The 17,383-nt window shown below is 37.3% G+C and overlaps 1 protein-coding gene across 6 annotated transcripts in view; it reads left to right on the top strand.

Moving 5' to 3' along the window:
- The first annotated feature begins 416 nt into the window (after positions 1 to 416).
- EFCAB3 (EF-hand calcium binding domain 3) overlaps positions 417 to 17,383 on the top strand; it is a 60,550-nt gene continuing 43,583 nt past the window's right edge. The window contains exons 1-4 of one of the 6 annotated variants that reach the window (XM_072781349.1): positions 417 to 456; positions 3,109 to 3,144; positions 8,217 to 8,270; positions 9,749 to 9,853. In XM_072781349.1, the coding sequence (XP_072637450.1) occupies positions 432 to 456; positions 3,109 to 3,144; positions 8,217 to 8,270; positions 9,749 to 9,853 (220 nt within the window). In that variant the 5' untranslated portion in view covers positions 417 to 431. Of the gene's footprint in view, positions 457 to 2,512; positions 2,589 to 3,108; positions 3,163 to 5,336; positions 6,182 to 8,216; positions 8,271 to 9,748; positions 9,854 to 17,383 lie in introns of those variants that run through there. The other 5 variants (XM_072781348.1, XM_072781347.1, XM_072781346.1 and 2 more) reach the window with 5 other exon arrangements.

The following is a 17,383-nucleotide window of genomic DNA, read 5'->3' as shown; positions in this document are numbered from 1 at the left end:
GTACAAAGTGGTATTCATTAAAGGGATGTTCACTTAAACTTTTTAATCGTTTTCTTTGTTCTTATTTTTTTTTTTCTTTTTAAATTTATTTATTCATGATAGTCACACGGAGAGAAAGAGAGAGGCAGAGACACAGGCAGAGGGAGAAGCAGGCTCCAAGCACCGGGAGCCCGATGTGGGATTCGATCCCAGGTCTCCAGGATCGCGCCCTGGGCCAAAGGCAGGCGCCAAACCGCTGCGCCACCCAGGGATCCCTCTTTGTTCTTATTTTGAATTAAAAAGAGTAACTAAAGAAAACTATGAAAAACAGATGAATTTGAACCCTTTATATTACAACTTAAATTTTTCATATAATTTTTCCAAGTCTAAGATTTGGTCTGTGTGCCCAAATTGTCTTCTTAGAGAATAAAATGGTTGAGTTGAATGTTGTGATGGATGACGCAAAAGCTTTTACAGGTAAGAAGTTGTGGGAAAAGGGAATTCATTATTAACTAAGATGTTAATGCTTTTTTTAATATCTTATTTTATTTATTTAAATTCAATTAGTTAACATATGGTTAATGTTAATTATAATGTATCATTAGTTTCAGATGTAGAATTCAGTTCTCATCAGTCATACAATGCCCAGTGCTGATTATATCATATACCCTCCTTAATGTCCATCAACCAGTTACTCCAACTCCCCACTCCTGCGCCTCCAGTGACCATCAGTGTGTTTCCTATGATTAAGAGTTTCATGGTTTTTCTCCCTCTCTGATTTCATTTTATTTTTCCTTCCTTTCCCCAATGGTCCTTTGTTTTGTTTCTTAAATTCTACATGTGAGTGAAACCATATGATATTTGCCGTTCTCTGACTGACTTATTTTGCTCAGATAATACCCTCTAGTTCCATCCATGTTGTAAATGGTAAGATTTCATACTTTTTGATGACTGAGTAATATTACATTGTATATATACCACATCTTCTTTATCCATACATCTTTTTTGTTTTGTTTTGTTTTTTATTATTTTTTTGGAGTTCAATTTGCCAACATATAGCATAACACCCAGTGCTCATCCCATCAAGTGCCCCCCTCAGTACCTGTCACTCAGTCACCCCAACCCCCCGCCCACCTCCCTTTCCACACCCCTTGTTTGTTTACCAGAGTTAGGAGTCTCTCATGTTCTATCACCCTCACTTTTCATACATCTATCGATGGACATCTGGACTCTTTCCACAGTTTAGCTATTGTAAACATTGCTCCTATAAACATTGGGGTGCAAGTGCTCCTTCAAATCACAATGTTTGTATCCTTTAGATAAATACCTAGTAGTGCAATTGCTGGTCATAGGGTAGCTCTATTTTTAACTTTTTGAGGAACCTCATACTGTTTTCCAGAGTGGCTGCACCAGCTTGCATTCCTACCAATGCTGTAATAGGGTTTCCCTTTCTCCTCATCCTGACATTTGTTGTTTCCTGACTTGTTAATTTTAGCCATTCTGACTGGTGTGAGGTGGTGTTTCATTGTGGTTTTGATTTGTATTTTCCTAATGCCAAATAACCTTGAGCATTTTTTCATGTGTCTGTTGGCCGTTTGTATGTCTTATTTAATGCTTTATAGAAAAAAAATATTTTTTAAATATTTTATTTATTTATTCATGAGAGACACAGAGAGAGAGGCAGAGACACAGGCAGAGGGAGAAGCAGGCTCCGTTCAGAGAGCCTGATGTGGGACTTGAGCCCGGGACTCCAGGATCATGCCGTGGGCCAAAGGCAGGCACTAAACCGCTGAACCACCCAGGGATCCCCAAAAAGATATTTTTAAATAGTAGTTTTCTCTTCGGGCTATTATTGGCATGCTAAATTGACCCTCTACAGATTTACTGGTTAAATGTTTGTTTGATAACCTTACTGTTTGATTTGGTATTTTTCCTGTATAGACCTATATTATGTAGAGTTTGGGCCAATGTTTTCTGCTTTGCCATTGTTTAAACAATCAAACTATACCCTGAACACTGTTCAGTCTCAAGATGAAACCAGGAAATATGGTCACTATGTCAGAAAACCCCATAATCCAGGAAATAATGGCATTTGACTTAAACCTGGGATTATATATGCTTTTGCTTGAGTTAAAAGTATAAATTCTATTTCTGACATAATCTATACACCCACATGTACTCTGAATCTACATAGGTTAACAAGTTTCACTGTCAATTTGCTCTCCTAATTAAGCTTATACCACATAGGTAATCTTTTTCATCATTTGAAATCCTTCCTAAAATTTTTTTTTTAAGATTTTGTTTATTTATTTATAGAGACACAGAGAGAGAATGAGAGGCAGAGACACAGGCAGAGGGAGAAGCAGGCTCCATGCAGAGAGCCCGACGCAGAACTGATCCAGGGTCTCCAGGATCACGCCCCAGGCTGCAGGTGGCGCCAAACCACTGCGCACCGGGGCTGCCCCTAAAATTCTTATATGTTAACAATTTCCATCTTTCCAAAGGAGAGAAAGTTAATGTCAATGATCTGAACAATGTGCTGAGGAAAATGGGGCTAGTACTCACTGATAAGGAGAAGCAGCAGCTGCTGAAAACTTTCCCCATTCATAGTGAGTAGCACATCTTTGAAACCCAGATCGATGGGCATGTGTGTGTGTGTGTGTGTGAAAACTGCTAAAATTATATGTATATGTCCAATAAAACTCATTTAGAAAACACAGTTACACATAAGAAATCCTATTCTTGTCACTCCCTTTTGAACATTGAAGTTGGTAACATCTTTCACTGGTTTCCATCATCAAGGTTAAATTATCCTGTCCCCCTGGAGTACTGCGTCACCTTAGTCATGACCCAAGGGAAAGAGGAAAGGCAGGGGAATAAGAGTAGGAAGAAAAGGGTGAGAAATAGGGAGATAAACACTTTTTTTAATTCAACCAATAGGTAGATTTATATCCATGAAGGTTTTATCTTTGGTTTCATTCCTACTTGAGGGTAAAATAAAATAAAATCCTAAACAAATCTGAAGGGTTTTTTTCCCTCTGAAATTATGGATGTCATATTGTCCTTGTGCTGTCTTTGTTAACCTTCCCTTCACTTAATCTCTATTCTTAATTGTGTCTTGTCTTACAGCCAATGGAAAAGTATATAAAAATAGATTGCTAAAAGGTATGAAGGCCATCAATGGTAAGTGAGAAACATAATGAAAGAGCTAATAAAAATAAAATCCTTATGTTTACCATTTGCTTTTAAATGTTCCAACTTTGTTTCTTCCCATTTAACATATGAAGATACTAACATTTAGTTGAGTTAAATTGTCAGCAATTTAGTTCCAGAACAAGGAGGAGGCCTCAGCACAAAGAAATACTATATATTATAGATGAGGCATGTATGCTTTGATTCACCAGGGAAAAGGAAAATAAAAGGTTTTTATTTCCCGTGTAGATATTGCCAAATGACTTTTCCAAGATGGTATCTAGCAATGGTAACTCTCACTTGAAATGTGTCAGGGAGTCCCTTCCCTCATATCCAAGTAGATGTCTTCAATTTTGCTAATTTTTGCCTGTCTAATGAGCGAAAATAATACTGTATTTTACTTGTATTTTCATGGTTATTGATAAGGTTAGACATCTTTTCATATGTTACTGGCCATTTATATTCCTCTTTTATGAATTATCTATTTGTATATTTGCCTGTTTTTCTACTCTCAGTATGTTTTTTTTATATATATATCAATGTGTGAGGGCTTTTTTCTACCTTTGATGATGACCTTTATATAAATAAATAGTTGAAATGCAACTAGAGCATGTTACAAGAAATAGCACTGGACTCACTGTCCACTACTCCTATTCTTATTCTTGGCAACTTCAGTATCTTCCATATAGATCAGAGTTTTTGACTTTACAGTGCAATAGACCCCTTTGACAGTATGATGAATGGATCACTTCCTAGTATAATACTTTTAAATGCATAAAACAAAATACGTAATATTATACAGAAACTATATTAAAATACAATTTATCAAAACATTGATATCAATTATTAGTACTTACACATTTAACAAGTTCTGGTAGTAGATCTAATAATTATTAGAATTTTTAAATAGTGATGAGCATAAGCAACATACTACCATATACCAATATACCAATATATTTGCAACAACTACCATATAATATGAAAATGTCAGTGATCTGTATTAGTAACAAAGTCATAGGTTTTGCTACTACATGGTTTATTGCCTATACTAATCATTGAAGAAAATGCTAGATTTAAGTTAGTGACTAGTGAAAATAAAGATGTACAGTTGACCCTCAAATGGTATGGGAATTAGGGGCACCAGTCCCCTTTGCAGTCAGAAATCAGTATATAACTTTGACTCCCCAAAAACTTAAAACTACTAATAGCTTACTGTTGACCGAAAACCTTACCAGTTACATAAGTCAATCAACACATATTTTGTTATATGTATTATATATTATATTCTTACAATAAACTAGAGAAAAAATGTTATTAAGAAAATCATAAGAAAAAATACATTTGCAATACTGTACAGTATTTACCAAAAAAAGTCCACATAAAAGTGACCCCCTGCAGTGCAAACCCATGTCATTCAAGGGTCAACTATATTTTTTCCCAAACTCAAAGATTCCTTGAATTCTATCATTAAACGGTCCATAACCCCAGGTTAAGAAATCCTGATTAAATCCTAATTAACTCCTGATATAAGTCACTCATCCAACACCCTGACCACCTATTCCTTGACCTCTCTAATTTCAGTCATCTTTTACTCCCATCCCCTTAATTGCTCCTCACATGGTGATGGCCTAGAGCTTATCCTCATCTAATACTTCAACCCCAAAATCTCTATTTCATATACCCACTTTCTGACCTTTATCCTTCCAGTTTATTTACTATGCAGACATTTCTGCCATAACACAATGTAGGAATGCCTGAAAAACCTCGCTTTCTATAAAACTTAAATTACCCACTAAAGTAATGGAGTTTATGGGGAAAATTGGAGAAGTCCATTCAAAATGTGTGCCATTTGTAACCAGAACACTAACAAAAGCAGCAATACTGTGTGAGGAAGCTTAGCCCAGGTAAATAGCTCAGAGTAACTGGAGACTATTTAAAAAATAGATATGCAGATCCACAAGGAAAGAGTTGAAAAGCTGGCTTGCAGCTCTGAAATAGTATAGATGAAAGCAGAACTCTGAGCCAATGAACCTGGTTCCCCTTCCTATATTACAGGCACTTATTTTAAAATTTTATTAAAATAGAACTGAAAAGGCCCCTGCTGTATCCAAACCAGAATTTTTTCTTTTCCTTCTGACATTTGTAATTCTAATTCTTTCACTTAGGAAAAAATGTGTGTGAACCAACACACCCTCCACATTGCTGTGACATTATTCCATTCAGCAGTTGAAATCGTAAACTGATGCTGTTGAACAGGTGTGGTAGCAGAACAGAATGCAAAACTTCAATTCGAGCTATTCACCAGCCACCTGTAATCTCAGCTCGCATTGTAGGCTGGCCCTTCCACTTGTGCCCTAGATCTCCTTTCCACCTGCCTTCTCAAAGACTTAAGTCCTGCAGCTTTCCCCCTTTCTCTCTTGCATCATCAATTTCTCCCTCTATAGATTCCACTGACATGCAGATAATGCTTTCCTATTTTCCTTGTGCCCTACCAGTTACCACTCCATCTCTTGGTTCCTCTTCAGAGAAGAACCTTTCAAAAAGTTGTCTGGTGACTGATTGTAGCTACACTTGTGGTGAGCACAGCATAATGTATAAACTTGTCAAATCAGATGTTGTACACCTGAAACTAACGTAACATTGTGTTAAGTATGCTTCAAAAAGGAAGGAAGGAAGGAAGGAAGGAAGGAAGGAAGGAAGGAAGGAAGGAAGGAAGGAAGGAAGGAAGGAAGAAAGAAAGAAAAAAAGAAAGAAAGAAAGAAAGAAAGAAAGAAAGAAAGAAAGAAAGAAAGAAAGAAAGAAAGAAAGGAAAAAAGAAAAAAGAAAAGAAAAGAAAAGAAAAGAAGAAAGAAAGAAAAGAAAAGAAGAAAGAAAGAAAAGAAAGAAACCCAAACTTGTGGTTACTCTTTGTCTCCACTTCCTCACTGCTCCCATTCACCCTTTAGTGCTCCTTTCCTGCCTTGGAATTGAACCAGCTCTCAATCATCAATGACCTCTATCTCTTGCCAAGGTTCATGGTCAAGTCTCTGTTCTTATTTTACTTGATATCTCAGCAGCATTTGACATAGTGACTAACCCCTCTTTATTGAAACATTTTTTTCTCCAGACTTTTGAAGCCCCATACTCACCTGGTTTTTCCTTTCCTCATAGAGAGCTGCTTCTCAGTTTCTTTTTCAGTTTCTGACTTTTTCCCCTGCAAGATCTGTAAATAATGACCTGTCCAGGACAAGACTCTTGGCTATGATTTTTTACCTGTATCTTCTTCCTAGGAGCTTGCATCCAGTCTCATTGGATCAGATATCTCCTTTAAGCTGATAAAAGCAAATTTATATCTCCAGTTCAACCTCCCTAAGTCAGGAATGGTATCTCAAACTAGCTATTTGAGTATCTCCACTTGGATGTCCAAAAGTCATCATGAATTTAATGGAATAGTAATTAATTCCCCTAAAAAGCCTTAAGCCCTCCTCATCTCAGTAATGGCATCCCATCTACCCTGCTGAGTGAGAAGGGGGGCGGGGTTAGGGGGAGATGAGAGGAAATGAATAGTTTTCTTCCTTGATTTCTCCTTTCCCTTATATCCCACATTTTTTTTAAGATTTTATTAATTTATTCATGAGAGACACACAGAGAGAGAGACAGACAGACAGACAGACAGAGGGAGAAGCAGGCTCCATGCAGGGATCCTGATGTGGGACTCGATCCCGAGACTCCAGGATCTCGCCCCAGCCAAATGCAGGTGCTAAACTGCTGAACCACCCAGGGGTCCCTATATCCCACATTTAAATCTAGGTTCTACCTGAAAAATATGTCCTAAATCCATTTATCACCACCTATACTGCTGCAACCCAAGACACCAGCATCCTTTTCCTGGGACACTCAGATCATCTCAGATCATCTCCTCTCTAATCCCCATTCCTCCAGTTTCCATATCCTGCATACAGTAGCCAGAGTGATCTTCTGAAAGCTGAAATCAGATCAAATTACTCCCCTTCTTCAGGGCCTCCAATGAATTCCACTGCAACCAGAACAAAAATCACAACTTTATCATCAGGCCAACAGTGCCCTTCACAATTTGGCCCGTGTCACACCAGCCTTTTCTCTGCCTCTCAATCATATCAAATTCTTCCCTGTCTTAGGGCTGTCCCATGTACTGTTTTTCAAATTAGAATGCTCCTCCCCTAATTGTTTATATGACTATCCTCTTCCCAATCATTCAGGCCTCAACCCAAATAGATCCTCCTCAGAGAGGCCTTCCCTGACTTCCCTGTCTAAAGCAATCCTAATGTTACACTTTATTATATAACTCTATGTTATTTTTATAACATCTTAATCTTAACAGTATCTGAAATGATCTTTTTTGTTTTACATGTTATCTGTTTCCCTCTGCTAGATGTATACTCCTTGACATCAAGAATTCTGCCAGCTGGTTTACTTTTGTATCCCCAAAGATTAGCAAAGTGCCTGACATATAGAAGCTACCCTCTATATGTTTGTTGATTAACTGACTACAATAAAAAAGTACTCGAGGTCAGGTTCATTTGTTGTGTCTCCCTATACTGACCTCTAACCAATCACTGCTTAATTTAATCTTAACTCTGGTGGTCTCTAAAGCAAAGGGAAAAAAAGGAGATACAAGAATGATTCATTAGAAATTGAAAACTTGGGCAGCCCTGGTGGCCCAGCAATTTAGCGCCTGCCTTGGCCCAGGGCCTGATCCTGGAGACCCGGGATGGAGTCCCACGTCGGGCTCCCTGCACGGAGCCTGCTTCTCCCTCTGCCTGTGTCTCTGCCTCTCTCTCTCTCTCTCTCTCTGTGTCTCTCATGAATAAATAAATAAAATCTTTAAAAAAAAAGAAATTGAAAACTTTCTTCATTTCTAAGATAACACTATTATCTCTGAGTCTGTAAAGTTCTAAGGAAAATTTGGGGGGAAAATGCTGAATTCTTCTAGCCTTCATAGTTTCAGAATTTATGCATCATAAATTTTGTGGGTCTCAGTAAGACCAGCTTATCTGATTCTTAAGCTTATACTATCTGCCTTACAGGTGATAGAACAATTGGACTGAATCACTTGATGGATGCTATCAGTTACATCAAGGGTAAGTTGCAAGCTATGATGAAAGGATATTATAAGTAACACCTTAATGTTTTGCAGTTGGTAGGGAAAAATATTTCCCCTTCATATATGTTTAAATTCTTGCAAATATATTCCATTTTTATGGATGTTTCTGAACTTGGGTAAACAGTAATTACTGTATGTTTATGTAACAATGCCCATATTCTCTGAAATTTTCCCCAAAGAGTTTTTCAACATAGTAATAGGTATCAAGAGTCCAAGAACTATTCTTTTTCCCCCACAAACCCCACTCACAGGAATTTATCCTCTGAAAATAATTAAGCTGAATAAAAGAAAAAAAATCTTACCTAAAGCCCTTCAGAGAAATTTGAAACAGCCCTAAATATCTAACAGTATGGGAATCACTACAGACACCATGGCCTGTTAGGCTAGTGGGATATTTGTGTTGAAATGTTAACCATAAGGATTATGTGGCAACTTGGAAATATGTTAATGATATCATATTAGGTTGGAAAAGCAAAATACAGAATTGTGTATATATTAAATTTCCATACAGTGAAAGTATAGCCTTATTGTCAAAGGCCAGAAGTAAAATATGAAAAACTACAAATGGTTTTTGTGGTAGGGTAGTAGAATTATATTTTTACCCTTTATTAATCTTTAATGTTGTTGCATTATTTTTGTAATGAATGAGAAAAAATTACTTCTGTGTTGAGATGAATAAAATTCTTGGAATGCATAGTGATCAGAGAAGTAAACTCCAAGCAAATATTTTTAAATAAAAATAAAATTTTAAAAACTGGTCTAGGGATCCCTGGGTGGCGCAGCGGTTTAGCGCCTGCCTTTGGCCCAGGGTGCGATCCTGGAGACCCGGGATCAAATCCCACGTCGGGCTCCCGGTGCATGGAGCCTGCTTCTCCCTCTGCCTGTGTCTCTGCCTCTCTCTCTCTCTCTCTCTCTCTGTGTGACTATCATAAATAAATAAAAATTAAAAAAAATAAAAAAAATAAAATAAAAACTGGTCTAGAGAAACTGAATTTTCAAGTAGGGTAGGAGGAAGGGTAAAAAGAAAACCAAATCCCTGTATGTAGTTTAACTTGCTATGGATTTTGCAATACCTCACCTGTCAATTCCTAACCTTGTAATGTACTTTCTTTTTTGTAGCCACCAGAATTAAAGACACAGGAATTTTTTCTTTTACGATTCATTCATTCATTTTAAAGAGACAGAGAGAGCACAAGCAGGAGGAGAAGGGAGAGAGAGAGAGAATTTCCAGCAGGCTCCAGGTGCAGACTTTGTGCTGAACACAGATTCTGTCTCAGGACCCTAAGGTCAAACCAAGAGTTGGATGCTTAACCAACTGCACCACGAGGGTCCCTGACACAGGACTTTTTTCACAACCTCCTGTTGATTTGGGGTATATATGTGGGCGATAACATTTTTCATCTTTTATAGATAGTTCTATAATATTTCCACTATTTGTTTCTTAATTTTTCTAAGGAGAGGTGATTGATATCCATGACTTAGAAAACTTTCTAGCAAGTGAAGGAATCAAGCTCACAGAAGAAGACATGAAGGAGCTGATGCCTCATTTGACAGTTAATGGCAAGTGTTTTAAAAATTCTCTTCTCAAAAAAAAAAAAAAAATTCTCTTCTCTTCCCAGAAGTGTCTTTGTTATCCTGTATATATGATCCTCAGAAATTATCTTTGTCTTTTCATCACCTCAACAATGCTTCTCAAACTTGAACATGCATATGAATCACCTGGGCATTTGTTAAAATGCAGATTATGATTTGGGTCTAGGTTGGAGCCTGAAAAATTCTGCATTTCTAACAAGTTCTCGATGATGCCAATGCTACTGGTCCATGGACCACACTTTGCCTATAAAGGTCCTCAAAGATGAAGAAATGATACATTAAGATTGTGCCCAGCCTTTCATTTCTTAAGTCACAAGTACAAGCAATATGTTAAGGTATGATTCCAGTCCAAAAATAAGAATGAAAAATATAAAAAAAAAAAAAAAAAAAAAAAAAGAATGAAAAATATTAGAGTAATTGAAATTTAAAAATAAAAATGAGTATTAAAGAAAGATATACAAGAGGAACCCAGGGAAGTTAAGGATTAATTGATTTCATTTATGTTTGCTCTTTTGTTTGCTTATTGCAATTTGTATTATTGAATCTGGCTACATGCTTATCTGCTGGCTCTTCTGTTCTATAGCTACTTTATTTTTTTTTCTATAGCTACTTTAGATGAGTCTTTTTCTTTTCTACTATTTTCTTTGCTGTTCTAATTTTATTTTTTTTTTAAAGGTGATCTGAGAGCATTTGCGGAGTAGCATTTCTTACTATCATGCTTCAGTGATGTTTCTGTGCATCTCTGACCTTCAGTGTAAAAGATTGTATATTGACTTCTTCAACCAACAAATATTTATTGATTACTGAATATGTCCAGGCACTATACTAGGTACAGGAATATAAGAGTGAAGCAGGGAGTATAGACTTGGTTTCTCTGCTAAACCTAACTGAAAGTAGGAAGTAAAACACTGAACCAGTATGTTTCTCAAATCTTGGTTTTAAAGCAATAAATTTGAACTTACTCATTGCAAACATCACTTTCTGTTCTCTCCAGCTTACTATATCTTCTTATTCACCTAGACTTTCTTCCTCCCCTCTCTCCAATGGAGGAGAAGAGGCTCTTTTCAACACCTCCAAATCCATCGCTCTTGACCTTATCATTTCCTAGTTCTTCAAAAATTATTTTTTAATTATTTTTTAATTTTTTTTTAATTTTTTTTTTTTAATGATAGTCACAGAGAGAGAGAGAGAGGCAGAGACACAGGCAGAGGGAGAAGCAGGCTCCATGCACCGGCAGCCTGACGTGGGATTCGATCCCAGGTCTCCAGGATCGCGCCCTGGGCCAAAGGCAGGCACTAAACCGCTGCGCCACCCAGGGATCCCTAAAAATTATTTTTTAAATTGAGATATTATTGACATATAACGTTATATTTCAAGTGTACAACATGATGGTTCAGTTATTTTTATTTTAAAAGAATCGTTTCTTCCATAATTCCTTTCCAACACATTCAATTTCATCTCTTTCTTTCTACTCTATGAAGAGGCCACATGGTCCACCACTGCTTTTTTTTTTTTTTAAGTTTTTATTTATTTATTCATGAGAGACACAGAGAGATAGGCAGAGTCATAGGCAGAGGGAGAAGCAGGCTTCCCTCAGGGAACCTGATGCAAGACTCAATCCCAGGACACCGGGATCATGCCCTGAGCCAAAGGCAGACACTCAACCACTGAGCCACCCAGGTGCCCCCTCCCACCACTGCTTTTATTTTTTTTTAATTTTTTTTAAATTTATTTATGATAGTCACACAGAGAGAGAGAGGCAGAGACATAGGCAGAGGGAGAAGCAGGCTCCATGCACCAGGAGCCCGACGTGGGACTCGATCCCAGTTCTCCAGGATCGGGCCCCGGGCCAAAGGCAGGCGCCAAACCGCTGCGCCATCCAGGGATCCCTGCGCCATCCAGGGATCCCCCACCACTGCTTTTAAAAACTAACCTTCAACTGGTTCTTCTGCCTTATAATCATAATCACTCATCCCTCATTCCTTTCTCAGCTCACTTTTATAGGAGCCACTTCTGCTTCCTCTGTTCACATTCTCTCTGAATCCTTGCAATTGGCTTCTCTGCTCACATAGCCCTTGACTCAACTGAAATAGCCCTCAGAATCCGAAATTACTAATGATTTCCTTTGCCAGCTTCACATATTCTAGCTTCCAAATGTGGGAACAACTGAGGGTTTATTTCTCAGTCTTCTCAGTTTTAATTCCTTCCCACCCTTGATTATATCACTTCCTGATGGTGGCTTCATTATCAACTCTCCATGGCAGCAGATCTCAAATCATAGTGCAGGGACACTCTCTCTTTTGAGAGGTCCATGAGATTGAAACTATTTTTAAAATAACAGTAAAGGGCAGCCCAGGTGGTTCAGCGGTTTAGCGCCACCTTCAGCCCAGGGCGTGATCCTGGAGAACTGGGATCAAATCCCATGTCAGGCTCCCTGCATGGAGCCTGCTTCTCCCTCTGCTTCTCCCTCTGCCTGTGTCTCTGTGCCTCTCTCTCTCTCTCTCTCTGTATTCTCATGAATAAACAAAATCTTTAAAAAAATAAAAATAAATAAAATAAAATAACAGTAAGACATTATTTGCCTTTGCCATTCTCATTCATTCACAAATGTACAATAGATTTTCTAATAAGCTACATGACATATCCACACATGATATCTGAAAAAGCTATTAAAATATTTCTTTTCTGGGTGCCTGAGTGGTTCAGTTGGTTGAGCAGCAAGCTCTTGATTTCCACTCAGGTCATAATCTCAGAGTCGTGAGATCAAGTCCCATATCCAGCTCACACGCACATACAGCCTGCTTAAGAGTCTCTCTCTCTCTCTCTCTCTCTTTCTCCCTCTGCCCCTCCCTTTGCCTCGCACTCTCCCTCTCGATCAAAAATAATAATAATAAAATATTTTTTTTCTGACTACATAACTCTGAGGCCACATTTTCTTCAACAGAAGAAATATATCATAGCAAACTAAATGCAGAAACAGATTGAGAATCCCAGCTGTCTTCTATTAAGCCAGACATTAAAGAGATTTGCAAAAATGTAAAACAATGCTATTTTAGTTTAGGCTGCTATAACAAAAATACCATAGGCCGGGTGGCTTATAAACAACAGAAATGTATTTCTCACAGTTCTGGGACCAGAAGTCCTGAGATCAGGGTGCCAGCAAGGTTGAGTTCTGGTGAGAGCCCTCTTCTGGGTTTCAGATTGTCACCTTCTTATGGCATCCTCACATGGCAGAGAGAACAGAGCAGCAGGCTTTCTCCTGACTAATCCATTCATAAGGGTCTGTCTTCACAATCTCATCCTATCCTAATCACTTCCCCAAAGCCCCGCCTCCTAATACCTTTACACTGGAGATAGGATTTTAATATCTGAATCTGGAGAGACACATTCAGTCAGTAATACTACCTTTCCCACTAAATTTTAATGCCTTAATTTTCTCATTTCCAATTGACACATATTTTTCATTAAAAAGTATGTTAACATGTACTGGATTTATTATTGCTATTTTTTTTTTTATTGCTATTTTAAAACCTTTTTTGGGGACGCCTGGGTGGCTCAATGATTGAGCATCTGCCTTTGGCCCAGGGCGTGATCCCAGAGTCCTGGGATTAAATCCCACATTGGGCTTCCTACAGGGAGCCTGCTGCTCCCTCTGCCTGTGTCTCTACCTCTCTCTCTGTGCTTCTCATGAATAAATAAATAAATAATCTTTAAAAAGAAATAAATAAAACCTTTTTTAAATTTCTCAGTTTTAATATCTAATATGGTAATTATAACCCACGTAATAGCTATAACACACAAACCTTTTGGAGGTCCTCAAAAATTTTTAAGAATGTAAAGAAGTCCTGAGACTAGCATGTTTGTTCTCTGGATTATTCTTTCTCACCACAGTATTTTCAGTTGCCTGCTATATCTTTTTTTTTTTTTTTTCTTTTTTAAATGTCAGCTGAGTCTGGAAAAGATACTGCCAGATCCAAGTCCTGTAATATCCCTTCTCCACATGTAACCTTTGGAGTGTCATACCTTGAAACACAGAAAAGAGGAACTGTATTGAAAAAGTAGAGAGATTTGTCTCACTAAGATTTATCCTTTCTTCCAATACACTCACCTGAGGGAAAAATGAATCTAATTCCCAAGCAAACCAGTTTCTCTAGTTCTTCTAACTCATGGGAGAAGTTCCAGCCTGCCATGGCATTTTAATAATTTCACAACTTTTATCAGTTTTTATGAGTTTTTTTTATTTAAATTCAATTAAATTAACATACAGTATATTATTAGTTTCAGAGGTAGAGTTTAGTGATTCATCAGCTCATATAACACCCAGTGCTCATTACATCACATGCTTTCCTTAATGCCTGTTACCCAGTTAACCTTTCGCCCACCCCCCTACCCTCCAGCAACCCTCAGTTTGTTTCCTCTAGTTAAGAGTGTCTTATGGTTTTGCTCCTTCTCTGATTTAATCTTATTTCATTTTTCCCTCCCTTCCCCTATGATCCTCAGTTTTGTTTCTTAAATTGCACACATGAGTGAAATCATATGATAATTATCTTTTTCTGATTTATTTTGCTTAGCATAATACCCTCTAGTTCCATCCACATTGGATGCAGAGAAGAGGAACCCTCTTGCACTGTTGGTGGGAATGCAAGCTGGTACAGCCACTCTGGAAAACAGTATGGAGGTTCCTCAAAAAGTTAAAAATAGAGCTACCCTATGACTCAGCAATTGCACTACTGAGTATTTACCCAAAAGATATAAACATAGTGATCCAAAGGGGCACCTGCACCCCAACGTTTACAGTAGCCATGTCCACAATAGCCAAAATATGGAAAGAGCCCAGATGTCTATCAATAGATGAATGGATAAAGAAGATATGGTATATATACACATGGAATATTAATTACTCACTTTTTATGTGACTTCTCTGTGTTTGATTCAAATGCTTTACAGGAAATGGGAAAGTTAGAGTACATTCAATAATAGAGGACCTGAAGAAGTTTAAACATGAATGGAAATTCATGATTCACTTTATAAAAATGGATAATCTGGTGCTATGAGTTTATTTTTATATGTATTTTCTCAGTTAAAAAAGTAATACTATTCATTATAGGAAATTTCTATGTTCAAAAAAATGAAAGAATGGAAAAGGAAAATTTTAATAATTTCTAATCCTCTCAATGATAATCTATAACTTTTCTCACCCTTAATTTTTCCCCTTATACATACAAAATTTTTGAGCAAATTTGTGCTTTAAAGTCCTGCTTTCAAAGTACGTTTCCATTTTCTTATTAATACTTGAAACTTACCTATTGATAGGTACATCTGATGACCCCAAATTCCTTTCTGGATGCCTGTGAAATTTAACACATAACCTCAGTACTTTCTGTTTGCAGGCCTCTTAACATATTTATTTCTAAAATAAGTTTCCCAATGCCAAATACCACCGTCTGTACTTACTTAGAAAAGAATGAATGGGAGGTTTGAAAATGATGCTGTGAAACTCATCAGGAGAGGCAAGTTAAAACTTGTCTTCTGTCCTCTTGCTCCTAACACAACCTCAATCTGTACTTCAGTCTCCAGTCATTTTGATTTGCTCTCTATACCAGCATTTTTCAATGAGAATGATTTTTTTTAATTGATGTATCTCTGAAAGCCTGCTAGTGATTCAAAAAGAAGAATTTAAGAATAATTTAAGGTGTTTTATGTAAGTATCTACAAAATGAATCTTAATAAGAGAAGATAAATTTAAATTCTGGGCACCCACACTTAAATTTCCAAATGAGTTCTGTTGTCTGTTGTATTTTATTATTTGCAAAAGAAAAAAAGATGTCTTTGAATAGGTCCCATTCTATCCCATATATTGCTGCTTCTGACGCTGGTGCCAGAAAACTTTCAAAAATGTCTGCTTAGTAGCTTTTAACCCCAGCATTTAAAATCATGGTGATAAATTTAGAGATGTTAGAAGCAATCCTCTGTGATCCTATATAAGATCAGTGTTCATCTGGCAGCCCAGGTGGCTCAGCGGTTTAGTGCCACCTTCGGTCCAGGGCCTGACCCTGGAGACCCCGGATTGAGTCCCACTTCGGGCTCCCTGCATGGAGCCTGCTTTTTCCTCTGCCTGTGTATCGGCCTTTCTCTCTCTCTCTCTCTCTCTCTCTCTCATGAAAAAATAAATAATTTTTAAAAATCAGTGTTCATCAATAAGCATTTATTGAGTACCTAAGCACTGTGAAAAAGAAAGTTCAGCAATAAAAAAGAGACAAGCTAAGTTCCTGCTCTCAGCAAGACTGTTTTTGAGTAGATAGTATATGCTCAATAAATGCTTGTGGATTTGACTAATAGAGGTTCTAGTCTCCTGCTTTCAGATAATGGAAGATGCACTAACCCAAGCAGCTTTATCAAGGTCATTCTCATAGTAACCCTCCCAATCTGGGCCACTCAAAAGAAGTAGTTATATAACACTATATAAAACCCCAGGGGACCTAAGTGAGTCACCCAAATCAGAATCCATTGTTAAAACCCTTTTACAAAACTGAGAGAACACAACTTGCCAGTCCTGTCTGCTTGCTTTTCCATCCTTTTTTATCCTCTTCCATTTCTTCTTTCTACCTGTTTTTCTTCTCTTTTCCCTGTCTCTATTAATAGACTATTTTTATCTCACTCCTGCTGCCACTTGTTTTCCTAGTACTGTTGCCTTTTTCTCTTGTGTTTCCAGTCTCTATTAAACATACATGTTTCACATGCCTACCCTGCTCTCCAAGCACTTGCTTTTTTCACTACCTAACCCCATTCCACTTGTTGCCACCAAAATGTATCTTATTCTGTGAGGTCCACTGTGCATTAAAGAATATGTAGACATTGAAAAGTATGTTTCATAATTTTAGAAACTTCCAATGGTAGAGTCTATTACACAAATTCACCAGATACTACTTAAAGTCCACTTACTAACTTTTCTTATGGATATAGGTATTTAGGGAACAGATTTATTTCTGAATACAGTATTAACATTTTTTGTACATTCAAACACATGCTACCTATGATTTAATTTTTCACTCTCAAATTTCTGATGACTAGACTCATTTTTTAGAGAGTGGCATTTTTTTTTTACACTTATGTATCTTTTTCTCTCCAATTCCCATTTCACCATTTCTATTTTTCTAAGGAATAAAAGTAAATTTCAGCTACCTAAGTGTAATAATATGAATATGACACTTCTATGTGAACATCATCAAGACCTGTCAATAATTCATGTCATTTGATGTTAAACATTCAAATTTCACCTCTGGCCTGCAGTGATATAGGTTGTAGGGTTCTGTATGAGATTTTCTAAAACCATACTTATTAGGTCTATAGGGGAAAACTCTAATATACATTTAGAAAAAGGCTATTGTGTAAAATCTGCCTCTTGTCAGAAACAGTAATCTTCCATGTCACATTGCTAACCAGAGTGGTACCACATGCAATATTCTAGGATGGCATAGGATGCCACCAGCAAACTAA

Source organism: Canis lupus, chromosome 16 (assembly GCF_048164855.1).
Source record: "Canis lupus baileyi chromosome 16, mCanLup2.hap1, whole genome shotgun sequence".
Classification (NCBI taxonomy): domain Eukaryota; kingdom Metazoa; phylum Chordata; class Mammalia; order Carnivora; family Canidae; genus Canis; species Canis lupus.
Note: the sequence above shows the minus strand (reverse complement) of the source record. Positions and strands in the feature narration are given on the sequence as shown.